At 51.5% G+C, this 23,003-nt stretch overlaps 1 protein-coding gene across 1 annotated transcript in view; it reads right to left on the reverse strand.

Moving 5' to 3' along the window:
* Positions 1-16,464: 16,464 nt before the first annotated feature.
* Positions 16,465-23,003, reverse strand: part of eif4h (eukaryotic translation initiation factor 4h) — an 8,186-nt gene continuing 1,647 nt past the window's right edge. The window contains exons 4-8 of the mRNA XM_027280771.1: positions 21,670-21,766; positions 21,128-21,235; positions 20,309-20,479; positions 18,940-19,055; positions 16,465-16,995 (exon numbers count right to left, since the gene is read on the reverse strand). Coding sequence (XP_027136572.1) covers positions 16,990-16,995; positions 18,940-19,055; positions 20,309-20,479; positions 21,128-21,235; positions 21,670-21,766 — 498 coding nt within the window. The 3' untranslated portion in view covers positions 16,465-16,989. The remainder of the gene's footprint in view (positions 16,996-18,939; positions 19,056-20,308; positions 20,480-21,127; positions 21,236-21,669; positions 21,767-23,003) is intronic.

The following is a 23,003-nucleotide window of genomic DNA, read 5'->3' on the forward strand; positions in this document are numbered from 1 at the left end:
GGATGATTGGAATGTTTCGCCATAAGGCCCCACCACCCTGGGAGGGTCTCAGGGGGAGAAGGTGCGAAGGAAGACGGTGCGAAGAGACGGCATATCGGGAGGCGGGGACCCTGGCGGTCCTGACCCACGTTGCAGAATCTGAGCTTCATGTTGACGTGGAATGTCACCATCGTCTGGCGGCTGAAGGAGCCTGACGTCGTGGTTGCACAAGGTTGAGATGTACCGGCTAGATCTAGTCCGAGCCGCCTCAACGCAACAGGCAGTGGGGGTCTTCGGGCCAGTGTTCCTTAAGAGGGGCCGGACGACTCTACCACTCTGGGATTTGCCCCGCAGGCGAGAGAGCTGGCCCGTCCAACATACAGGCGGCCGAGGCCGGGGGGAAACACTAGTCCCACCCCCGCTCTGCGCCTGTACAATTGGGGTGTTCAACCCGGTTGACATAGGGTTAGGCAGCTCCCTGGTACGCCTTCGGTATGGGGGTAACGGTCCATGACTGTCGTTGGTGCTTTTCACGCGGAATGGCAGTTCAGAGTAGCCCACCCTTTGTAGGCTTTGGAGGGGTCCTGAGGGCGCTCGCTCTGGTGAACTCCCCCTCGTCTCCTGATGGCCTTCAATACTCACGTGGGCGGCGACAGTGAAGACCTGGAGGGGCGGATGTGTGAGGACGGCCCCCCTGTATCTGAATCCGGTAGTGATGGTATGTTTATTTGTACTTCGTGCCGTCATTGAAGTTGTCCATAACTACCACCAGGATCAAAGCATAAGGGGTGCTCAACGGTGGCACTTGTCACCAGGGATTGCGCCTCGGCCGTAGTGTCGATGATCTGCCTTTTTGGTATTCCGGTCTCCGGAACCTCTGCCACTGTCTTGGACTCTCGGGTGAAGAAGGGCGCGAGCTGTCAACGTGATCCACCACCTTTGTGGTGATTTGAGGCTCCGATGGTGGGGGAGGATGGCAATGTTCAGACCTGGCAGGGCCAACGTTCGTTCGGTTTTGTGTTGGGAACGTCTGGCTGAACATCCTTGTCGAAGAGGTTTTCAACTCCCACCTCCGGGAGCGCTTCGCTCATAGTCCCGGGGGAAGGGGGGGGACATTGATTCAGGTGGGACCTTGAAAACGTTTTTCCGGTTCCTCCATTGGTCGAGACGGCCGACCATAGATCTGGTTGCCGTAGAATTTGGGTCGGTGCCTGCGTGGCGGTGGACCGAACAGCGGGTTGACACCGGCGGTGAGGAGGCCTAAGCTGAAGACGGAGGCCCTATAGAACCTTTTTTTGTCTGGGGGAAGTCGCGAATAGCGACGGGTAATCGACATCCAAGCGTAATGCGGCCGTCGTCGGTTTTGCGGAGCAAAACTCGGCAGTGGGAGGAGTTCGTAGAAGGCACATGTAGAGCGACTTTCGAAGGGGGGGGGAAGAGGGGGAGGGGGGGGGGGGGGAGGGGGGGGGGGTCGGGGGGAGGAGAGGACCGCCGCAACGGGGGAGAGCCGGGGGGGGGGGGGGGGGGGGGGGGGGGGGGAGGGGGCGGCATTGATCCGAGTAGGCTTCTGGACAAACCAATCCGGCGGCTGCAGGCAGGGGGGAGCATGCACGATCAACACGGTGTTCAGTGGGAGCGGTGGCTGCTGACCATCGAATGGGGACCGTCCTGGGTCGGTGGAGGGAATACTTCGAAGACCTCCTCAAGCCCACCAGCAACGTCTTCCGTGAGGAGGGCAGAGTCTGGGGACCCCGTGGTCCGCCCATCTCTGGGGCTGAGGTCGTGCGAGGATCAAAAAACTCCTCGGGTGGAAAGGCACCGGGAGGTGGTGATGTCGGCCCGAGTTCCTCAAGGCTCTGGATGTTGTGGGGCTGTCTTGGTTGCACGTCTCTGCAAACACGCGTTGGACATCGGTGGCAAGTGCCTCGGGACTGGCAGACCGGGGTGGTGGTTCCCTCTCAAAAAAGGGGACCGGAGGATGCTCCAACTAGAGTGGGAGCACACCTCAGACCCTCCCCGGAGTTCTATTTCGGGGGTCCTGGAGAGGAGGGATCCCAAGATTGTCGAACCTCGTATCCAGAGGAGACATGGTGGTTTTCGATCTGGCACCGGTGAAACTGTGGACCAGCTACTTAACCCTTAGCGCGGCCCTGAGAGGGTTCATGGGTAGTTCGCCAACCATCAACAGTGTTTTGGCGGCACTAGGGAAGAGGCGTTCGACCGATGTCCCTCGAGGCCCTGTGGGGGGGGCTCTGGGGAGTATGGGGTTCCGGACACCATTGATACGGGCTACCGGTTCTGTAAAATCTCGTGCCAGAGCTGTAGGTGCCGCATTGCCGGCATAAGTCGGACCTTGTCCCGGGAGTTGGACTCCGACCAGGAAGCTGCCCTTTGTCACCAGGTTTCTCGTTCTACTTTGATGGACAGAATTGTAGGGGCAACGGCCAGGGCGTCGAGGGGCGCGATTTCGGTGGCCTAGAATTGGGCGCTGGCTTTTGCGAATGATCGTAGACTTCGTTGGACGGTCATGGATCGTGACCTTCAGCTCTCGCTGGAGCGGTTTGCAGCCGAGTGTGAAAGCGGCTTGGTATGAGAATCAGCCACCTCCCCCCAAAAAAATCCGAGGCCATGGGTTCTCAGCCGGGAAAAAGGTGGAGTATGCGCCTCCAGGTTGGGGATGAGATCCTGCCTCAGGAGTGGAGGAGTCAATATCTTGGGGTCCGTGTTCACGAAGTGAGGGAAGGATGGAACGGGAGATCGACCGGCAGAATCGGTGCGGGACTTCTGCAGTGAACATGGCGGACATCTGCACCGGTCCCCGGCGTGGTGAAGAAGACTGAGCCGAAAGGCGAAGCTGTCTCGGATTTACCATCGATCTACGTTCCAACCCCCGCCTATGGTCAGCAAGCTTTGGTGTGACGAAGGAATAAGATACACGATAACAAGCGGTCGAAAGAGCTTCCTATCCGCGGGTGCTGGGGTCCTCCCTTAGAATAGGGTGAGCAGCTCGGCCATCCGCGAGGAGCTCAGAGTAGAACGTGCTCCTCCGCATCGAGAGGAACCTCTGAGGATGGCTGCGGGCATCTCGTGAGTTGCCTCCTGGACGTCTCCCTGGTGGAGATGTTTGTCCCGGCACGTACCTCCAGGAGGCGGCCCCGGGATGACCCAGGACACGCTGGAGGGACTACATTCTCGGCTGGCTGGAACGCCTTGGGTCCCCCTGGGAAGAGGTATGGCAGAATGGCTGGGGAGAGGGAAGGCCGGGGTCGCCCGGCTGAGCTTCTGTGTCGCCGCGAACCCCTAACATGGATAACGAAGAAAACGAACGAAACGAACAGTTTTGAATCACGAACTCGTTGTTTGAGGACATCTTTGTATTTGTGTCCTGCTGTCTTTTTTCTCCTCGGTCATGTTGTATCTTCTGTTAATCTCTGCAGACTCTGGCAGGCTGCTGGATGGGAACTTTCTGTGTGCAGGCAGAACTGGAGGGTCCTAGTCCCTGACCAGTCTGACCCGCTGGTCCTCAGTGTGTGAAGCTGACTTTGACCGCAGGATGCAGAGGTGGTCTGTAAGGACTCGGCAGATGGGCTCCTTCAGTCCATCAGGGGGCAGCTCCTATGATGAAGTGTAGGAGACCTCCAATGTGGACCAAAAGTTTCACAGTTGTTTGGATGGCAACGAGGTCTGCTATCTGGCGCCTGCAGAAGCTCAGTGATACCAACTAGAAAAACAACTAGCAGTCACCGGTGAGAAAAGGCGGTCTGGACTCACTGCTCGAGGTAGAAGAGGGCTTCAAGCTGTGATTTAGGTTCATTTCGGTGCTGATGAAACTCACTTGTTCTTTGACTGATACTCTTCTTGTTTTCTGTTCAGGACTTCAGGTTGGGGGGGAGGACACAGTCCTGTGCGGAACACTGGAGCTGAAACATCTGGGAGAATCGGAGCCAGTGAGTTACTCCCGCTGGAGCCATGAAGAACAGCAGCTGTTGCCTGCAGAGATCTGGACTGTGGCTCTGTGTTGTCTGTAGAAGAGACAAGAGGGCTCCTCACGCAATTCGTGTGGAGGTTCGCATGCGTCTTGTGTTTCAGGTCTGGACTGCTCTGAAAGGCTGGGCAAATCCATCATTCTCCTCCCATCCTCCATCCCTGAATCTCACCGTTCAGGTAGGTACTCTGTTTGGAACCTTGCCGATACATTGGATAAAATATTTCTGAAACAAGAAACTTGGTTTCATATTCCCTGAAGAATATCAAGCAATTGGGAGACATCGCAATATTTTCCTATGTTGATTTCAGTATTCAGAGACTGATTACATAACACATCATCAGTTATTAATCAGTTATTCAATATAACAGATGTATGATGGTAAAAACTAGTCATGTATAATTTACATTATCATGTCATATGAGGATTTATGTTTAAAGTGTTAATATTTAACATATTGAATCAATACCTAAAAGCCACCCCAACTCTATTATACATTCAATAAAGGACTCTGTCAGTTTGTGTCTCTGTGTGTACTTAATGAAGTTCAAAAATCCCAAAGAAAACAATTAGAAATAGTTTGTGGACATCTCATACCTGATAGTATCCTCACATTAGTGTCGTATTTACCCTCTGCGAGCCACTGAGGCCTTGAGAGCCTGTGAATCATGGACACACCCTCCACCTGTGGGTCACAGAGGACACCTGTGGGTCGTTGAGGACACCTGTGGGTCGTTGAGGTCGACTGTTGGTCGCTGAGCACACCTGTGGGTCACTGAGGTCGACTGTGGGTCGGTGAGGACACCTGTGGGTCGCAGAGGACACCTGTGGTCGCTGGGTGGCACTGTGGTTCACAGAGGACACTGTGGGTCTGTGAGGACACCTGTGGGTCGCAGAGGACACCTGTGGGTCGCTGGGTCGACTGTGGGTGCAGAGGACACTGTGGGTCGGTGAGGACACCTGTGGGTCGACATGGGTGGAACTGTGGGTCGCTGAGTGACGGGACACTGGCATGGGTCGGTGAGGAACTGTGGGTCGGTGAGGACACTGTGGGTCGCAGGCACACCTGTTGGTACGCTGACGTCGACTGTGGGCCGTTGTCGACTGTGGGTGATCGACTGTGGGAGCTGAGCGACTGTGTGGTCGCTGGGTCGGGTCGACTGTGGGTCGTCAGAGGACAGCCCTGGGGTCGCTGAGGTACGACCTGTGGGTCTTTGGGTGACTGTGGACCACTGAGCCGACTGTGGGTCGCTGAAGTCGACCATGTGGGTCGCTGAGGGCACCTGTGGGTGCAGAGGACCACTGTGGGTCGTTGAGGTAGATGTGGCGCTGAGCTCGACTGTGGGTCGCTGAACGTCGACACCTGTGGGTCGCTGAGGGTCAGACTGTGTGGTCGTTGAGGGCGACTGTGGGTCGTTGAGGTCGCTGTGGGCCGTGAGCTCGTACTGTGGTCGCTGAAGTTCGACACCTGTGGGTCTCTGAGGTCGACTGTTGGTCGCAGGAGGTCGACCGTGGGCACTGAGGTGACTGTGGGTCGTTGAGGTCGATGTGGGTCAAGAGGTCGGATCCGTGGGTCGCTGAGGTCGACTGTGGGTCGTTGAGCTCGACTGTGGGTCGTGAAGTCGACAATGGCCTCCACACTGGAAATCTTTGGTCCACATTGGAGCCTCCACTTCTCCATAGAGCGCCCCCTGGAGGACTGAAGGAGCCCCACAGCCGAGCTCCCTACAGACCACCTCTGCATCCTGCTGGTCAAAGTCAGCTTCACACACTGAGGACCAGCGCTGGTCAGACTGGTCAGACTTGACCTCCAGTCTGCCTGAACACAGACTAGTCCCATCCAGCAGCCTGACAGAGTCTGCAGAGATAACAGAAGTTCTTCTTCATAATATTCACTCGGTGTCTCGCTATGGGATGCAGCCTCCTGCAGACCAGATAGAAGCATTTATCTCAATCCGCCAATCCCGATTGGCCGGTGAATGTGTTCATCCGCGCCGCACCCATTAGTCCCATCTACTATATATAGTGTGCGCGGATAACATTCCCCTAATTCAAAACCTCTTCTCACCTGAGAACTTATCTCACGTCAGAGCTTTTCGCTAGCTTAACTGTTCACCAGACGGATCTTTGCTAGCTTCCGTCACCGGACGCTAGTGTTGTGCTCTGGCTTCTGCCTTGTCCGTTCACACCAGACCGGACCGGTAGGTATTCTTTTCCGACCCCTCCACGGCGGAATTCCTCTCGGCTCCCCTCCACGGACGCTTGAGTTGGTCGAGCTAAGTTAGCACACCAGCTAGCCACGACCCTTTTCTCCACTAGCACTCCAGCTTGTTGGCGAAATGGAGACCACTAAAAATCCTCACACCAGAGGAGACTCTCGGCTCTGTTGCTGCGGGAACAAAATTTCAGGGAGGGACACCCACCCGGTGTGCAGTACCTGCCTGGGAAATTCCCGGGTCCTGTGGACACTGCAAAGTGTTCACGTTTAAGAGCCTCAGACGCAGGCTAGCCCGCCAAGCTAGCCTCGCGGACCGTGACCCGTTTCTCCCCACCGCTGACCTAGGCGCAGTCGCGGAGGAAGACGAGGTCATGGCCGGGGAAGTTCCGGAGACTGGCTACGACTGGGCCGCCCAGTGCGAGCAGCTCCGAGCTCCCCCGTTTCCCGAGGAAGACGTGCTGGAAATTGGCCTCACAGAGGATGACGATGACGCCTCGTTCCTCATATCAGAGGACGAGGAGGAAGACGACACCTTCGTGGCCCCAGCCCTGGCTGAAAAGCCGAAACTGCCCGAGTCCACCAACAGGGAGGAAGGCGGGGTGAGCTCTCCAGCTCCCTCCCTCCATGTGGACCTGCTCAGCACGTGCAAACGTGCGGCAGAGAAGCTGGAGGTCCCCTGGTTGCAGTAGCGGAGCCCACCCGGTCCCGCTATGAAGGCAAGCGGCTCCCCCTGGCCCGTAGTGCGGTAAAACAGCTTCTTCCCGTCTTCCCCGAGTCGCTGGCCGAGCTGTCCAAAACTTGGAATAACTGCCCGTACAGCAACAGGAACCCCATCCCGGGCGTAGCATCCCTCGACTGCGAGGTGATGGAAGCCCAGGGTCTCCTCTCGATGCCTCCGGTGGAAGCCCCCGTAGCTGCGCATCTCTGCCCGGGCAGCACGAGCCAGCTATCTGCGGCCTCCTCCAGGCATCCGACGCTGCTAACCAAGCCCGAGCGGTTCCAGTCTGCACTGGCCGAGAGGGCATATAAGGCAGCCGCCCTTTCGGCCAGGGCTCTCAGCGCTCTCTCCATCCTCACTGCCTATCAGGCAGAGCTGTTTGGGGCATCCGCTGATGAGCAGGACCCCGACGCGTGGGAGGAAATGGTGGTCATCGCCGATTTGTCCCTCCGCATCCAGCGCGTCTCAGTCCAGGCCACGGGCAGGGTGATGGCGACCCTCGTCATTCAGGAGCGAGCGAGATGGCTCAGCCTCGCTAACTTGACTGACAGGGAGCGGGATGACATACTGAATATGCCATTTGTCCCAGAGGGTGTTTTCGGCTCTGCATTGGCCACGATGCAGCAGCGATGTGAGGCAAAAAAGAAGGACAACGAAGCCCTGAAACTTTGTCTCCCTCGAAAAGCACCCACACCTTCACCTCCAGTGCAGCGCAAATCGTTTGCTCAAGCTGCCTCCCAGCCGCCGCATTTCAAGATGCCGAAGCGGCCGCAGCAGCTCGGCCTGCCCCTCCCTCCGAGGAGAGAGCCCGGAGCCGGCTGGCACAGAAAATCTCCCGCCCCGACCGCAGTCCCGCCGCCGCCCCCAGCCGCCGTGGCCTCGGTCCCCCAGGCGAGGAAGAAGAAGAGAGCGGCCTGACAGCCTTCCTCTCTTCGGGCGGAGCGTCCTGCCATTCCCCGTTATGCAGGCCCACCGCTCTGGCTTTTTCGTGTGCGTCCCACGCGGCCGCTGCCCACCCCAGAGCCGGTCCGCGGGAGGAGAGACATCGCCTCGGAGGTTTGCGCTGTTGTGCCCCGAGCAAAATGTCCGCAAGCACACACATACACACATGTCCCCAAACGTGTGAAAATAAAAAGAAATCTGTCACAGCCAGGCCACGAGCCGAGGGTGCAGATAGCAAAAAAAAGCCAAAATGAACAAAAATACCCTGTCTATAAGCAGTGTGGCCACCAAGCCCTCTGCAGCTCTGCCCCCGGGATGGGCATCATCATCCCCGGGGAGCAGAGCGACAGGTCCCGCCGCTCCTGTGGCGATGCCCAGGGGTTATTTCCCCGCTCTACCACAAGGGGGCGCCACAGCACCGCTGTCGGGACTTCCCGTGATAGAGCAGGGGCTGCAATGCGCTTCTCCTCTTTCTCTCAAGTGGGAGAATTGGAAAGCAACCGCAGCTTCACCGTGGGTGTTAGGCATGATTTCTTGGGGATACAGGCTCCAATTCGCCGCTGTCCCTCCCTGTTTCTCCGGCGTAATACAGTCATGAGCACAGGGAGAATTAGCTCGAATCTTACAGGAGGAAATCCTCTCTCTGTTAGAAAAAAGAGCCATTTCTGTTGTATCTCCCGAACAGAGTCTGTCAGGTTTTTACTCCAGATATTTCCTCGTTCCCAAACGGGGGGGAAGAGGAATCCGCCCTATTCTGGACCTGCGGGCCCTGAACAAATTTCTGCGGAAATACAAATTCAGGATGCTGATCCATGCGGCACTGCTGCGTCTAGTAAGACCGAACGATTGGTTTTCGTCCGTGGATCTGAAAGACGCGTATTTCCACATTCCCATTTACCCCCCTCACAGACAATATCTCTGATTTGCCTTTCGGGGGGTGTGCTACGAATACCGTGTGCTCCCATTCGGCCTGTCTCTCAGCCCGAGGGTTTTCATACGGTGCACAGAGGCCGCTGTGGCCCCGCTCAGACGCCGGGGCATACGGCTGGCCACATTTTTGGACGACTGGCTCCTGCTGGCGCAGTCAGAACAGGAGGCCAGGGTTCACACGCACATTGTCACGGAACACCTAATAAATTTGGGTTTTGTGATAAATATGGAGAAGAGCCAACTCTCTCCGACGCAGGAGATATGCTTTCTAGGATTATCCCTGCGCTCCGTGCCATTCACTGCTCGCCTCTCGGAGGAGAGAGTGAAAGCTTTCAAAGCGTGCCTCGCGCGCTTCAGTCGACACAGGTCTGTCCAGTTCAGACTGTGTCTTCGGCTGCTGGGTCTGATGGCTTCAGCCATCCTCGTGACCCGCCTCGGCCGTCTTCACATGCGGGAATTTCAGCGCTGGGTCGCTTCGCTCAGGCTGGATCCCGTGCGTCATGGTGCACGGTGGATAACGGTCACAGCAGACTGCGTGACGGCTCTGCGCCACTGGCGGGCCCCATCTTTCCTGACTCAGGGGGTGTCCATGGGCACTGTCTCGTCCAGAAAGGTGGTCACCACGGACGCCAGCCTATCCGGCTGGGGTGGCATTTACGAGGGCAGGTCTGTGAGAGGACGCTGGAGCCAGGTTCTCGAGCTCTCAGCTGTGTTTCTGTCTCTGAAACACTTCCTTCCATTCCTTTCGGGCCGCCACGTCCTGGTGAGGACGGACAACACAACGACAGTAGCGTATATAAACCGTCAAGGGGGGTTGCGCTCTCGTGTGTTGCACACTCTGGCACGCAAACTGATCCTCTGGAGCAGTGTGCACTTTCTTTCCCTGAGGGCTACTCACGTCCCGGGGACCCTGAACGCAGGTGCCGACCTGCTGTCCAGGGGCGCGCCGATGTACGGGGAATGGATGCTGCACCCGCAGGTCATGGAGCAGATATGGGCATGCTACAGCCGCGCCAGAGTAGATCTGTTCGCGTCCAGAGAAAACGCTCAGTGCGAGCTGTTCTTCTCTCTGCGCACTCTGGACACTCCCCTGGGCGTAGACGCACTAGTGCACGCTTGGCCGCACGAGCTGCTCTACGCATTTCCTCCACTGGCCCTGATACCCCCCACTCTCGCCAGGGTGAGGGGGCACAATCACAGGCTGATCCTGATAGCTCCACACTGGCCAGCGCTGCACTGGCTAGCGGAGATACATCAGATGCTATGCGCCCAGCCTTGGCAGCTGCCGGTGCGCAGGGACTTGCTCTTGCAGGGCGGGGGGGCGGTGTTCCACCCGCACCCGGAGCGACTGCAACTGTGGGCCTGGCCCGTGAGTGGTTCAATTAGACCACTGCTGGGTTTCCGCAGAGTGTGGTTAACACCATACAAAACGCCAGAGCTCCATCCACTAGGTCTCTGTACGACTCTAAGTGGGGAGTGTTTGAGCGGTGGTGTCTTGAACGAGGCCACATACCTTTTCAGTGTTCTGTGCCAGCGATACTGTCGTTTTTGCAGGACCTGATTGATAAAGGAAAAGCCTTTTCCACGGTTAAGGTTTATCTGGCAGCTATAGCGGCCTGCCATATAGGATTTGGGGACAAAACAGCGGGCCAACACCCTTTGGTGTGCCGGTTTATGAAGGGCGCGCGTAGGCTGCTCCCTGTCTCCAGACCACTAATACCTCCGTGGGATTTAGCGGTGGTTCTGGAGGGGCTTAAAGGCCCCCCATTTGAGCCATTGCTGGGAGCGAGTCTCAAACACCTGTCCCTTAAGACGGTGCTGTTACTGGCTCTCGCCTCTGCGAAGCGAGTGAGTGATATCCATGCGCTCTCTGTGAGCCCTGCGTGCGCTCAGTTCGCCCCGGGGAACACACGTATGGTTCTGAAGCCCAACCCGGTCTTTGTACCTAAGGTGGTGGGCTCATGTTCCCCGATTGAGCTCACAGCGTTCGCCGCTTCTCCTGGAGAGCAGCGAGCGCACATGCTGTGTGCGGTTCGAGCTGTGCGCTCTTATATGGACAGAACACAGAACATCAGGAGGAGCGATCAGCTGTTTGTCTCCTGGGCTGAACCCCGAAACGGACAGCCAGTCACAAAGCAGCGCCTCGCCCACTGGGTGGTGGAGGCTATAGCTTTGGCGTATACAAGCAGGAGACTGCAGCCGCCGGCGGGTGTGCGTGCGCAGTCTACCCGCGGGATGGCCGCATCCTGGGCTTTATTTAGGGGAGTGTCTGTTCAGGACATTTGTTCAGCAGCAAGTTTGTCCTCGCCTCTGACTTTTGTCCGGTTCTACATGCTTGATGTGTCAGGGCCGTGCGTGGCAAGCGTGGTCCTGGAGTCCTAACTGGAACCCATGGACCCTCCCCACTGGCTGGTACTTGTTCGATAAGCTGTCTGGCAATACGGGAGCTACCATATCCCATAGCGAGACACCGAGTGAATATTATGAAGAAGAACGTTTGGTTATCTAACATAACCTCAGTTCTTAGAATAATATGAGCGAGGTGTCTCGCCAGATGACCCTTCTTGCTGGGCGGTGAGAAGAGGTTTGCTTATTGAATTTGGGGAATGTTATCCGCGCACACTATATATAGTAGATGGGACTACTGGGTGCGGCGCGGATGAACACATTCACCGGCCAATCAGGATTGGCGGATTGAGATAACTGCTTCTATCAGGGCTGCAGGAGGCTGCATCCCATAGCGAGACACCGAGTGAATATTATTCTAAGAACTGAGGTTATGTTAGATAACCAAACGATACAACAGAGAGAGAGAAAAGACAGCAGACACTAAAGAAAAAGATGTCCTCAAACAACAATTCAGTGATTCAAACTGGATCAGAACAATTCCAACATCACTTCATGGTTAACAACAGACTGTCTGTCTGTCTGTCTGTCAGTTCTCTGTCTGTCTGTCTGTCTGTCTGTCTGTCTGTCTGTCTGTGATGCTTCACTCTCCTCTGTAGCCTGGTTAGCTCCGTTAGCTCCTCTATCTTATTATGCAGAGATCTGACTTTCCACAGAGAGCATGCTCGTAGAGCTAACAGCTGTTCTCGAGTGTAAACAAGAGAGCCGTGTCTTTTTTTGATGGATCATGAAGTATGACAGAAAAAAGGCAAATCACTGATCTCCATAGTTCAAGTCCGACTGACACAACATGGATGAAGACTGGTGTCAAAAAAACACATGAAAAAAGTACAAAAAGTGAAAAAACAGTGACTGGACCTGGAAACCAACTACACGGTGCCATGGCAACAGAAAAAACAGAAGGACAAAATACAGAGATGATGTCACTGATGGACTTACCTGAACAGGTGAGATTCAGGATGGAGGAGGAGGAAACTGATGATGTTGCACAGTCCCTCAGAGCAGATCCAGACTGAACACAGACAGGCCAGATGCTCCACATAGATCTGTCTGAGGACTCCTCTCTCTCTTCTACAGAAACAGCAGAGCCACAGTCCAGATCTCTGCAGGCAACAGCTGCTGTCTTCAGGCTCCAGGCAGAGTAACTCACTGGTCTCCATTCTCCCTGAAGTTTCAGCTCCAGTGTTCCTGCACAGCGACTGTGTCCTCCCACCAACCTGACAGGTTCTGAACAGAAACAAGAGAGTCATCAGTGAGTCCAGAAGAAAAATCAGTCACAGTCACTTTCTGTCATGTAATTCAACATTTATAGATTTTTCTACATACCAGCGTGATCGTGGACTTCTTCTGCCCGAAAACCTGATTTAGAAAAGCAGAAAATAAACATCGACATAAGCTGCTGCATCTGCTGCCGCTCAGACCCAGCTTCTGAAAGAGCCCCAACAAGAAGTGCTGGTGACTCATGTCATGACAACATGAAGATACTACCCAGAATTCAGAATATATGGTGGTGTTTTATCAAAGGACACAAGGGGAAGCCCAAATTTGGTTGCGATCCAATGAAGCATTGAAGAGTTATGGTCCGTTAAGTACATCAGGACAGACCTTCAGAAGTTTGAGAACCAGTTAGAGACAAACTGGAAGTGATGGGCAACAACAAAGTCATCGAAAAATGGTATGGACCGAGTTTAAACAGTTTCTGAGGAAGTCATTTCAGTACAATGTGTCTTATTACATGGATGCTGAAACCTGGTTCATGACCTTTTTACAGTGACACATGAGGATACAGATGAAAGCATTTGGCTACATTTTAGCAACAATGACTGCTGCGTTTACAGATCCATACAGATGGACAGCAACAGTCACCTTTCAGGTTCTGTCTGAGTCCTACCTGAGCTCCAGAGCAACACCAGGAGAACCATCAACATGTGATCCATGTCCAGCATCATCAGAACCAGACCTTCACCGTCTGTTGTTGGTCTGTGTCTGTCACTGTGCTGTGAATCAGAGAGGACAAATACAAACTGAGGCTCTTAGATCAGATACTGGTTCCTGAACGGTGGGTCGTGGTCCACCTTTGGACTGATACATGTGTCAAAGACATGTAAGACAGAACATGAGGCGAACTGTAGAGGCTGTTCAAGTGCACACAAAGTTTTGGTTCAACATGTGGTATTTTATGTTACCTCACAGTACGTTTGAATTCCCCTCTGATCCATGGAGGAAGCCTGAACTGTATTGAATGATGAAATGCCTTACATGCTTTTCAAAGTATGCATGATCTCTCTTTCTGCAGAAGCTGGGTGTATTACTGTTCCCTGTTCATGACAACTGTACTGAGGGTGTTACCCCTCTGCTCATCGAGCAGCCACATTAAACTCAGATCTCTAACCCTGACTACAAAGCAGTCTCTGGTTCTTGAACGTCCTCACACAGACAGATGTTACCTCCTCCTGGCTCTGCCACCTGTCCTCTCAGGACAGTCCAAACTTTTCTGTCTGTTGTTCCCCGTTGGTGGAACGTCCTACCAGTTCCTACAGATCAGGGGCGTCCCTCTCTACCTTCACAGACCTCCTGAAGACCTCCAGCTCTTTAGAGAGGACCTCCTCTACAACAGCTGGACATGACACATCTCTCCCCCTCTACAACTGGACTTATCGCTGCACAAACATGTCCTCGTCACACTGATCGTTTCCCTTTTTAGTAGTTTGTAAAGACAAACCTACCTCGAGGTCTGCAGTGTCTTTGTTATAGCAGCAGCAGAAGTGAAAATGATCAATCATTTAAAATTCCAAACTTAATCCACATCTACGTTTCACAGAGATGCTCACACAAGCTCCTCCACTGACTGACTGAGACAGAGAGAGCATGGGGAGGAGCACATTATGTAATTATTAGAGCATGGGGAGGAGCACATTATGAGTGCCTCAGTGCCTCAGAGTCTCAGCGAGCCTGAAGGAGTGGGAGGACTGTCCATCCTGTTCTGAAAAATGAGCCAAAGAAAAAGGAGCAGCATTTGGATGCACGTTTTGCTGGAGGCAGACAGCAAGGCTAAGTGCAATATTTGCCTTGAAATAATTTAGTTTAAGTCTGGCTCCACAAACAATTTATTTTTATGTGTTTAGGTGTTGAAAAACATAAGTCAAAGTAGTTTTACACACATACACACACTTTATACAAAGGGCCAATAGTGATCTCACTGTCAGCTCAGAGGGATATGGCAGTGGAATATTTACAATGAATCCATATCAGACTTTAAAATCTGAATCCACACGTCCAATGAAGCTACAATCAATTGAGGTGTCTGCACACAGATGTAAAGTCACATACCAATACTAATACTGTTGTAGACATGTGGTTTATTTGAAGATAATTTCTTAGGTATTGGGTTCCTCTCCTTACCATATTTAGGTCAGAGGTTATTTGAGTGGGGGGCTAAAGGACTGCCAGCTTGACGCCACTGCCAGATGTTGAGTCAAAACAAAGCCTCCTTTAGATGGATCGATGAGGAGACAGGTCATAGGTTAATTCTTTAGGTGGTCTCATGCCGTGAGAAAGGAGTTAGGAGTTTCTTTATTGTATGGTGTGGGGGCTCAAACTGCCTATTTAAGGGCTTGTCCTGAATAGGTCGAGAGAGTCTCTCATCATTCGGCCAGGAGCTCTCAAAGTAACGTTGTACTTGCTGAACTTGTTGTAATAAACTTGTTATACGACTAAGACAGTGTCGGTGGAGTTTCTCTTCAAACATCTTCAACTGCATCACCACCGAATACACCACACAATATTTCAGAATAATTCAATCTCAAATATTGGTGGGAAATCTGAGTTTGAAATTATTCTGATCCAAATTTCAGCCCATCATTCCTCCCTGTGATTATTTTCAGGATATGAATTAACCCCAAGCTAGTTTCTTAAAAGTGAATAAATACGGGGTGGTCGGTAGCGTAGTGGGCTGTGCAGGCGCCCCATGTGTAGAGGCTACAGTCCTCGCTGCAGTCGGCCCTGGCTCGAATCCCTCGCATTGGACGGCCATTTGCTGCATGTCATTCCCCCTCTCTCTCTACTTCCTGTCTCTGTTCAGCTGTCCTGTCAATAAAAGGCCCAAAAAATATACTTTAAAAAGAAAAGTGAATAAATGAGCCAGTTTTTTGAACGGCTATTTGAAATGAACGATCACAAAGATCCGGCTCCCTCCAAGGATCCATAAATCCCATCTCTACTCCTCTCACTTCCTGCGGATCCCACCGCTGTTCATGTGATGAATAGATACACATCACATCACTTAAGATAGATTATGAAAGTTATATCGATATTATATATATCTATATTTATGTTTTTAACCTTTTAAGCCTATTTATGCATCTAAATAACATTTTAACCATCACGTTTTAATATATTCATTCTATTAACAGTTAAGATGAACTTCTGTTTCTCATATTTATATGATATATATATTTACACACATATATTGGCAATTAAATGAACTGAATCACCATCATCTTACCTGTGATAAAGTGTAAACACTGTTAGCTGAGTTAGCAGCAGAGCTAACCGAAGCAATACATTTCATAAACATTTAAAACCACATGAAACAACCTGAATCCGTGTCTGTATGATACCAAACACTGAACATGAGGGTCACAGCTCAGATTGGTTTTAGAAGAATTTAAATAAGAACAGGACAAAACGGTAAAATGACGTTAGCACAGTTAGCATGACTCAGCTCGACTCTCTCTTCCTCGCAGCTTTTCAACCGAACAAACAAACAATATAAATATTTAAATGTACTATTTATTAATTTAGTCGGTGTGTGATTTTATAGTTTTCTATCCCTCTCATATTCTCATACCAGTCTCCAGCGGAATTGATTCACAGTGGCGCCACCCTCTGGTGGAGGAGAGCACTGCACTCCAGTAACCTGTGTGGGTCACAAAGAGCTAAAGCTGACTGTGTTTAAGATGAACATGAAGTCTTCACATGAAGACAATGAGTCAACGGCACACTGGATGGACGAAATGTCTTCAAGAGACTCAGTCCAGTTCTCTACGATAACCTTTGTTAAACCAACGGGATGCCAGTCAAGGCCTCGGCGGCTCCACAGAGGTAAATCTCCTCTTGGATGAGACGCCGAACCTCTGACAGATACTATAATGAATCAAAGCTGTCAGATAAATGGAGGGAAGACAAACCAAAACAAAGAACAGGACGAGCTTTATTCTTTATTCTTCTGTCATCTGCATGAAAACATACAGAGCCCCCTCCACCCTGAAATCAAACACATTCTGGTTGATGTATGATGATAGTTTTATTGCCATAAACAGTGTAGGAAAAAAATGAACAAAAAAAGGAAAAAAAAAGTTAAAACAGCCGATTTTATTCTATAGTACAGTCAAGCAAATAAAACTGTTTATCAGCGACACAAACGTTCTCAAAGCGACCGAAAACCACCGACTGAAGCTTCAAATCCCGATCACCCGATCCTCTACAGACCCGATCCGGATCCTGATCCACACTGACGCACCTGAAAACATTCACCTGGACCAGGTTCAGTATGCACAGATTACAGTTTGAACTACAGACAGAAGAGAGTACTTCACTGGACGAGAAGAATTTGGACTTGGATGGTCAGAAACTTGTTTTTGTTGGTTTGTTTTTAATCAATGTTACAAAAGGTGGCAGTCAGCTTCTACATGAACTGAAATCAACAAAACAGCAACAAAAAAAAACTTGAAATTTTCTTCTTTTCTGTTGGGGACACGACGCGTTAGTGCCACCGTCTGGTCAGGAGTATGTGGTGCTGATTTAAATGAATCAGGACTGCAATCAAAGACAGATGGAAGAAGGGAAGAGGTCGAGAACAGAAAGAGGTGAAGAAAAAAGGGGCAAAAGGAAGGGAAATAAAATTAAGCATAACAGGGAAGAAAAACATTTTTCACGTCTCTCCTCCTTCCTCACATTTCCCTTTTTATTCCCCTTCTTCCCTCTTTCACTGCCTCCCTCCATGATCGCTGCCCCCTCATCCTGAACTCAAACAGCTCCTGATGTGACATGATGACAGAATGGATGAAAACTGGAAAGAAGAAGAAGACCAATGGAAAACACAGCCGAGGAAAGACGAGATCAGAGAGGAGGAAATTCAATTCATCAAATTCAAAGTTTTTTTCACTTCTGCTAACGGCCGGACCGGGCTCAGCAGCCGGACCGGACCGGACCGGACCGGACCGGACTGGAGCACAGTCTCTGAGACCAGATTGTGGCGCCACCTTCTGTCTCGTTTTGGTTCTGAAACATTAAAAAAGACGAAAAAACAAACGAGAAGAAGAAGAAGAAGAAGAAAGACGCTTTCCTCCAGTTCAGGTGAAGTTTTCAGTGGATCAACGGACCAATCAGAGAAATGTTTAGTTAACGACCTGCATTCAGTGTGGACGTCTCATTCCTACACCTGACAACTCTTCAGCCAATCAGAGCCTGGACTGTAAGGCCACGCCCCTCCAGCTGCTGATTAAACTGTGCTGCGTTCAGGGTGTGTGGGACAAAAGAGAATCCATGAACGTAGCTTGTTTTAGCTGGCTTTGGTTTTTAATTTACAGCCGTCTGAACACACCAGTGACAGCATTTGGCCAAATGGAGGGAAATCCCACAGACAGTGAACGCAACATCCAGAGGCGTCACCCAAACATGTCATCCTACCAGCAGTGCATCATGGGAACAGAAATCAGAACATACTCGCTCTCGGGCTTCAGGTGTCGGCGTTCTCTTCAAAATAAAAGTTACCTGTCGGGGTGGGGGCGGAGCTTGTCGAGGAGCAGACGTCTGTCCTGACGCAGATTAAGCCCCGCCCATTAAAAACAAACACCGAGAACATGAGAGACCCCTTTGATCAAAGTCACCACGGCAACGAGCGACGGCAAACAAACAAACAAACAAAAAACAGACTGTCTTCAACCAATCAAAACGAGGGGGCGTGGCTTCAGCTGAACGACTACAAAATACAAAAAAATGACTACAGGTTCGACCTCCGCCTTCCTGTTGGAGTAAACGGTGGGGAAATGGTGGACGCGGTGGGCGGGGCTACAGGGAGCGGTGGGCGGGGCACGAAGCAGGCATGACATCACAGTAAGCAGAGGTGGAGGTGACGGGGGCGAGGGGCGGGGCAGAGAAACCCAACGTCTGGACATGCATTCACAAGCTGCTCGTTGTGTTTACAGGTGTAGTTTATCAGAGTGTTTCACTTTTAGTCCGACTAAGAATAAATATTCTGAACTCAAACAGGAAGAAGACGAAGGAGAAGAAGAAGGAGGAGGAGAAGAAGAAGGAGAAGAAGAAGAGGGAGAAGGAGAAGAAGAAGGATGAGAAGGAGAAGAAGAGGGAGGATGAGAAGGAGAAGAAGAAGGATGAGAAGGAGAAGAAGAAGGATGAGAAGGAGAAGAAGGATGAGAAGGAGAAGAAGAAGGAGAAGAAGAAGAAGGAGAAGAAGAAGAAGGAGAAGAAGAAGAAGGAGGATGAGAAGGAGAAGAAGAAGAAGGAGAAGAAGAAGAAGGAGAAGAAGAGGGCGGCGTCCATCCGCTCGCTCGCTGTCTGTCAGGAAGGAATGCTAACTGTGGCGTTTAAACTCATCCCGTTGGCGTTTATTTTTTGTTTTCCTCGTTAAAGTTCTCTATCTGTTCACTCTCGTCCCCCCTCCCTCCCTCCCTCCCTCACTCCCTCCCCCACCCGGCCCTCATGGCCTTCAGTCTCTTAAGGTTTTTCCTTGGGGATCACCTCCTCTCGTGGCTTGGCTCCACCAAAGATGGCAGAGTTCGGGTTGGCGACCTGGTTGAGCGGCTCAGAGACGGTCCGAGGCTTCAGCTGCAGGCGAGGCCGCTGTGCACGCTCCTCTGTACGACACAAACAAACAGACAAAGGTCAACGCGCTGAAGGTGTTCAGAACTTCAGAACTGAATCAGCTCCAGCACAGCAGACAGTCAAAGTGTGTGTACAGTGTTGTGTTGGAGAACAAACTCTCCTGTTGGTGAAACATTATGAGGACCCATCGAACCTCTTAACCACTCGATGACTCGAACCTCCTGACTGACTACTAGACCTACGTGGAACACAAGAGCCTTCTACAACCACCTCTAGAACCTCCTAAAGGACCTCTAAAACTCTTATGGTAATGCATAACCAACAGGACCCCCAGAAAGGCTCGGTACCTCCTGAAGATCACAAAGACACTTTAGGTGACCCGTTGAACCTCTTTACCACTAAAACTTGAAAAAGACTCCTCCTGAATATCCTTAGTTACAAAAAGGATCTCTAGAAGCTTCTCAACAACACGTCACTGCAAAAATTCCCCATTTAATGTCCACCAACCTCTAACATGCCTCTAAAATCATGAAAACCCACTGAAGGCCCAAACACGAAAGACTACGAGGACAACCTCTTAAAAAGGACACCTCGAACCTCTGCAATGACCATCAAAACTCCTCAAGTGTTGCTCCAAAAAGTTTCCCATGTGAGACCAACCACCAACTGGACCCACAGAATCCCCTGAGGACCCCCACCTGAAAGGACATCTTTACGACCCAGAAATCCTCCTCAGTGGACCGCTAAAACCTCAAAGAGACTTCCAGACAGTCCAACAGAACCTCCTCAAAGACCAATGGAACCTCCTTTAATCTTAGTTATCCTCAAGAATATGTCTCCACTTTAATGTCCACCAACAGAGCCTCTGAAATCCTGGAACTGAAACAGATCTCCTATAGTAGCACAGACCCTCCAGGAGACCAACTGAAACCTCTTCAAACTGTCCTGACAGCTGTTTCAATCGTCCTCAGATTTTCTTAACTTGATGTTTGTTCTGCATCAGAAACACCAAACAGATTCATCGCATGTGTCAGTGAGTTGTAGTTTTTATCGTTTTCCACCAGATGGCTCCATTTCCTCATGAAAACATGTTCCTGGTTTCCACTGGGGGGCGCTAGTTTTGTTTTTACCACAGACAAACACATCAGAGATGATATGTGAGAGTAACTCCAGAGGAAACCAGGGAAACATCACGTTAACGTGAGGAAATGTGTCGAGATGGTGGAAGACCAGAACCAGCAGGACGGTTTCATGGATCTAAGTCTTGGACAGGAAGTTGTGTCACCTTCAGACGGTTCCCTGAAGTCTGTCGCTCCTCCGCGGGGGGGTCCGTCTCTGAAGCGACCAGGTCCTGCACCTCCCCCCCTTCGGTCACCGGGGCGACTGCCACCACCGCCACCACCGCCACTGCCGCCTCGACTCCGCCCTCCCATGAAGTCATCATCTCTAAATCCTGCTGAGGCAGACAGACAGGCAGACAGACAGACGGACAGACAGGTGAGTCAGCAGACAGGTGCACTCGGGTCTTCTGCAGCGCCTGGAACCTGTAAAGTGACCAATGAGCATGAGATGGTGAAGTGAAGGGCATGATGGGACAAAATAAAACGGGACGTGGTCCAGCAGCTTCGGGGGTCAAAGGTCAACAAGTTGAGTGTGTTTCATGTTAGCACAACGACAGTTGTCAACATTTAAACTTTTAGCTGAGCACAGTTAGGCGAGCTCGCACACACACGGCGGCTGTCGAGGCGACGCACGCGACCGTCTGAAATAACTTTGTCCCGTCGTCATGTCTGTAACTCGCGGAGCCTCGTTAGTGAAATCAGCAGCTCTCCAACATGTGACCAAAAAAACAGCAGTTTGAAGTTCTGACTCTGAATGTTTCTGCCGATCAGTACCGAAGTATTCGAACGAAACATTAATTCAACATGTAGAGATGAAACTATCTGCTGACGTGCACTGACTGTGAGCGCCACCTGTCAGCCGGCTCACTCACAGCATGTTAATTAGCTTAAAGACTGAACACACTCATGTTTAGTTTGTCCCTTCAGAGACACCATCCTGCCTGCAGCCCAGCACTGTTCTGATTGGTCGGCTCCTGTCCAACCTGAGCTGCCGAACTCTCTGTCCGCACCTCCTCCGGGCTGGTCGTAGTCATCGCGGGAGTCCCGTCCTCCTCCTCCTCCTCTGGAACCTCCTCGAGGACCTCCTCGTCCTGCAGAGCACAGGGGGGAGTTTAACATGGAGAGGAGGAGACAAGGGGGGAAGGGGAGAGAGAGAGGAGGAGAGGGGAGGAGAGGAAAGAGAAGTGGGCTGTGGCGGCGCCTCCTTCTGGAAGGAGCGGGAAGAACAGCACTGAAGAGGTGGAGCGTGTTAGTCGTCCAATCAGAGAGAAGAAGAAGCAGACTGAAGGAGGTGAATTCTTATAATTAGGGTCAGCCTGAGGAGATCAGGTGACCTCACCTGTCACCTGTCACCTGTCTGTGTGGACCAGGAGCAAAAGAAAAGGGGAGGGGCTGTGGAGGTGAGGATGAGGTGATGAAAGGATGAAGAAGAAGACACCCCAGAAGAAGAAAACACACACACACACACACACACACACACACACACACACACACCAGGTGAGTGATCTACTTCCTGTTTTCCTACCTCTAGCGTCGTCTTTCCTGTAGCCGAAGGCTCCGCCCCCTCGCTCTTGCTTGCGCCCCTCTGCGATGTCCACCCTCAGTGACCTCTGCTCGAGCAGCTGCAGGAGGTCAGAGGTCAACTTTAGAAAGTCAAATCTCCACATATTTAATGCCGACACTCCAGGTAAGCCGGTAAATTTTCCACCACTCATACTACAAATCCCACAATGCACTGCAGCAACTGACACACAGGTAAAGACTTGTGCAGCTGCTTTGGTTGTTTATGGACACACTAATCAGTTGACAAGTTATTTCTTTTTCGCTAGAGTAAAACACACACAAACAAATCACTAGAGGGTCTGAAAAGTCTCTAAATACAGCGACACAAACAAATCACTAGAGGGTCTGAAAAGTCTCTAAATACAGCGACTTTGTCGCTGTATTTAGAGACTTTTCAGACCCTCTAGTGATTTGTTTTTTCCAAAAAGCGAGTAGCGACAAATCTAGCGACTTCTTCTGGAGTTACTGGAGACTCTGACAACGTCAACGAGCAGCGGGAGACCTGGACAGAGTACATCGGAGTGTATCGCGTTTGAAAATATATCGACACATCGCCCAGCCCGACTTTAGACCCAACGTTCATCGAGACCTGATGACGACGTCCTGTCAGACCGGACAAAGCGGCGACGAGGTCGAAACCTGCGGAACAGCTTCGTCATTTCGACTTTTCAGACCCTCTAGCGATTTGTTTGTGTGTGTTTTACTCTAGCACATAAACTATATCGATATAAACGATATGGTCTCATGGTATATCGTGTTTGAAAATGTATCGATACAGATTAAAACATCGATACATCGGCCAGCCCGACTTTAGACCCAACGTTCATCGAGACCTGTCAGACTGGACAAAGCGCGACGAGGTCGAAACCTGCGGACCAGCTTCGTCATTTCGACTTTTCAGACCCTCTAGCGATTTGTTTGTGTGTGTTTTACTCCAGCAAATAAACTATATCAATATAAACGATATGGTCTCATGGTATATCGTGTTTGAAAATGTATCGACACATCGCCCAGCCCGACTTTAGACCCAACGTTCATCGAGACCTGATGACGACGTCCTGTCAGACCGGACAAAGCGGCGACGAGGTCAAAACTTGCGGAAGAGCTTCGTCGTTTCGACCTCTTTACACGCTGTCGGGTCGACTCGGCGTCCATAGACACCAGAGTAAGGATGTAACGATGCATCGTGCCACGATTAAAATCGGTACAAATCCGTGACGACTCGCATCGGTTGACAGAAAAAATGAATCGCGATTCTTGGCGAATGCGAGAGAAGTAGGATATGTTCTTTTTCAT

The sequence above is a fragment of the Larimichthys crocea genome, chromosome VII (genome assembly GCF_000972845.2).
Source record: "Larimichthys crocea isolate SSNF chromosome VII, L_crocea_2.0, whole genome shotgun sequence".
NCBI lineage: Eukaryota > Metazoa > Chordata > Actinopteri > Sciaenidae > Larimichthys > Larimichthys crocea.